The sequence below is a fragment of the Schistocerca serialis genome, unplaced genomic scaffold, assembly GCF_023864345.2.
Source record: "Schistocerca serialis cubense isolate TAMUIC-IGC-003099 unplaced genomic scaffold, iqSchSeri2.2 HiC_scaffold_710, whole genome shotgun sequence".
Taxonomy (NCBI): Eukaryota; Metazoa; Arthropoda; class Insecta; order Orthoptera; family Acrididae; genus Schistocerca; species Schistocerca serialis.
The window spans coordinates 65,859-68,213 of record NW_026048311.1 but is presented as its reverse complement, the minus strand read 5'-3'; the positions used below and the strand labels follow the sequence as shown (position 1 = coordinate 68,213).

At 47.8% G+C, this 2,355-nt stretch overlaps 1 protein-coding gene across 1 annotated transcript; it reads right to left on the bottom strand.

The window, feature by feature from the left end:
* Positions 1–1,363: 1,363 nt before the first annotated feature.
* On the bottom strand, positions 1,364–1,894 carry LOC126449170 (uncharacterized). The gene has a single exon (XM_050091013.1). The coding sequence runs from the start codon at positions 1,892–1,894 to the stop codon at positions 1,364–1,366; it is 531 nt and encodes a 176-aa protein (XP_049946970.1).
* Positions 1,895–2,355: the final 461 nt, after the last annotated feature.

Below are 2,355 nucleotides of genomic sequence, written 5' to 3'. Positions count from 1 at the left end.
CCGCATTTGTTACTACTGGTATGGGTGCAAAAACAAATTTGTACTGCCAGCATCTGAGTGGTAGTTCATTAATAAGCTGCACTTAATATGTTAAAAAGCATTTAGAGACATTGTTCTGAAGGTGTAATATATGTTATACTATAAATCACTCTGCCATTCAACTAATAATTCTTAATCAATTGGTGTAAGTCCATCACGTATGACCCTTATCTGTGTAACTATGACAACGCTACGGATTAGTATGTCACCATAATCGAGATTATTCACATTCAAGCCTTGTTTGTACATTTAATTCTCATAATGGAGGCTTCATTCAAGCAATCTGTATTGACTTGACGGTCAAAATAACAGCTGAGAGCAGGTCTGTATAAATGCTGTGGCCAACAGGTAATGACATCACTTATGTAAATTGAGCTGCTTACAGGTATACCTCCATGGCACTTAACCTTGAGGTTGCCACTCACTCACTCACTCACTCACACACTCACTATACTGACGGGCCTGCCTTGGCCAGAGGTAAGGAGTTTAAGCTGGTTGAGCTGTTCCTCCTGAAGTCCTCTCTGTTGGGAATGTTTTTTCTTCATGTGTTGGATTGGCCTCTGGTTTCTGTGGATGCAGAAATTTATCTGCCGGCTGATTCCGGCGGCTGCTTCTTCTTCTTCTTCTTCTTCTTCTTCTTACTGCTTCCTGGCTGCCTGAATTCTATGTTCTTCAGGCGGGAGAAGTCCACTGGCGGCGTCTGTTGCTGGATGTACATGACTGCTTGCTCAGTCATGTACAGCCAGTCCTCATCAGTGAAGATCGGGTGTTTGTTTATTAGCTCCAGATCTCCACGCCTGATGAGTTCCCTCCTGTTCAGCTTCTGGTTCAAGGGTTTGCACCCCCAGTGGAACGGATAAGGTTTATGAGGAAGGGGAGGGATGTTATCTACCGTGAAAGGGTAAGGATGATCATGATGGGGGTAGCTACCGTCGCGCAGGGAATCTGAGCTACCGTCGCACAGGGAATCTGTGATCTTGGTGAGCACCTCCCTCACACAGTTCTTGTTGGTGAGGGGGAGGCACTCAAACAGCTCGTTTTCTTCTTTTCCCTTGGTCTCCATTGGCACTCGTTTCCGCAGAGACAGGAGTGATGACTGCTTCCGTGGGGGCCGTCTCCTTGTTGTTGGTGGTTTTCCCCGACTGCATGACCACCTCCCTAGCAACCTGTGTTGCCGCGTCGACCAGGGAGGTGGTCGTTTGTGTTGCTGTGTCTAGCCTTGTACTGGTGGGGGTTGGTGCCGCATCCGGCATCATGCGGTACGCGAGGTACAAGGCGACCCTTAGTTGAGTCACCTCCTGACGCATCTCTTCTAGTTCTGCCCTCAGGGCCACTCTCCCTCTGCCATGGCAGATTTGAGCACGGTGATTGTGTCCTCGTTGGCTTCCTGCAGCGCTTGGCGGAAGGCGTCCACGTCATCTTGGTGGCACAGCCCGCTTTCCCTACTAAGGTCGGAGGGCAGGGTGTCCACCTTCTCTTCATGTTGGGCCACCTCTACGTATGTGGTGGCCAACTTACACTGCTTCCACATCTTCAGATAGCTGCAGCTGCTTGCGTTTGCGGCGTGCGAGCCCCCGCAATTTATGCACGCTGCTGCAGTACCTCTTGGTTTGGTGCAGTTCCGTGTGTCGTGCGGTTGCCTGCACTTAACACACGCAACCATGCCGTCGCATTCCCTGGCTATATGTCCCAGCTTTTGGCACTTATAGCACTGTAATTGTGCCACAGGCTTCCACTTCTTCTTCTTGTTGCCACAACCGTTGCTCCTGACTGCATTTAGCAGGAGCTCAACAGCAGCAGCAATCTTGCCTCTTCCTCCATTCCTACTCCTCAGCACGGCGTTGGCTAGTGGCATTGGCGTGCATGAGCGACGGTAATGAAGTGAGCCGCAGAGAGTTGAGCCACGTGTGTCGCGTGCATGCCGTCGTTTACATCAGAGATATAGAATAGATGTGGTGCCATCTCGTTTAGAAGTTAAGAAACACTACGTATCGGCTGATTGGTAAGCTGTTGTAGGTGCCTGTACTTGTACTAGTTTATTAAACCATTGATGTGCCACATTATTTATCTAGGAAACTGAGACATAAAATAAAAAATCTGATTCAAGATATGCTATCGGTTCACTCACAGAAACAAAAGACTGATATATTTCACTGTAGTGGTTCCACGCTCGTACGTACTGACATTCTCTCAACGTATAAATTACATTATGGTTTGAGTCCGAAGTGATGATTGCAACATAAATGAAAACTTCCTCTCTGATTTTGTTCTTAGTACACTGTAAATTAAAGTGTGAATTAATCGTTTCTGGGTGGT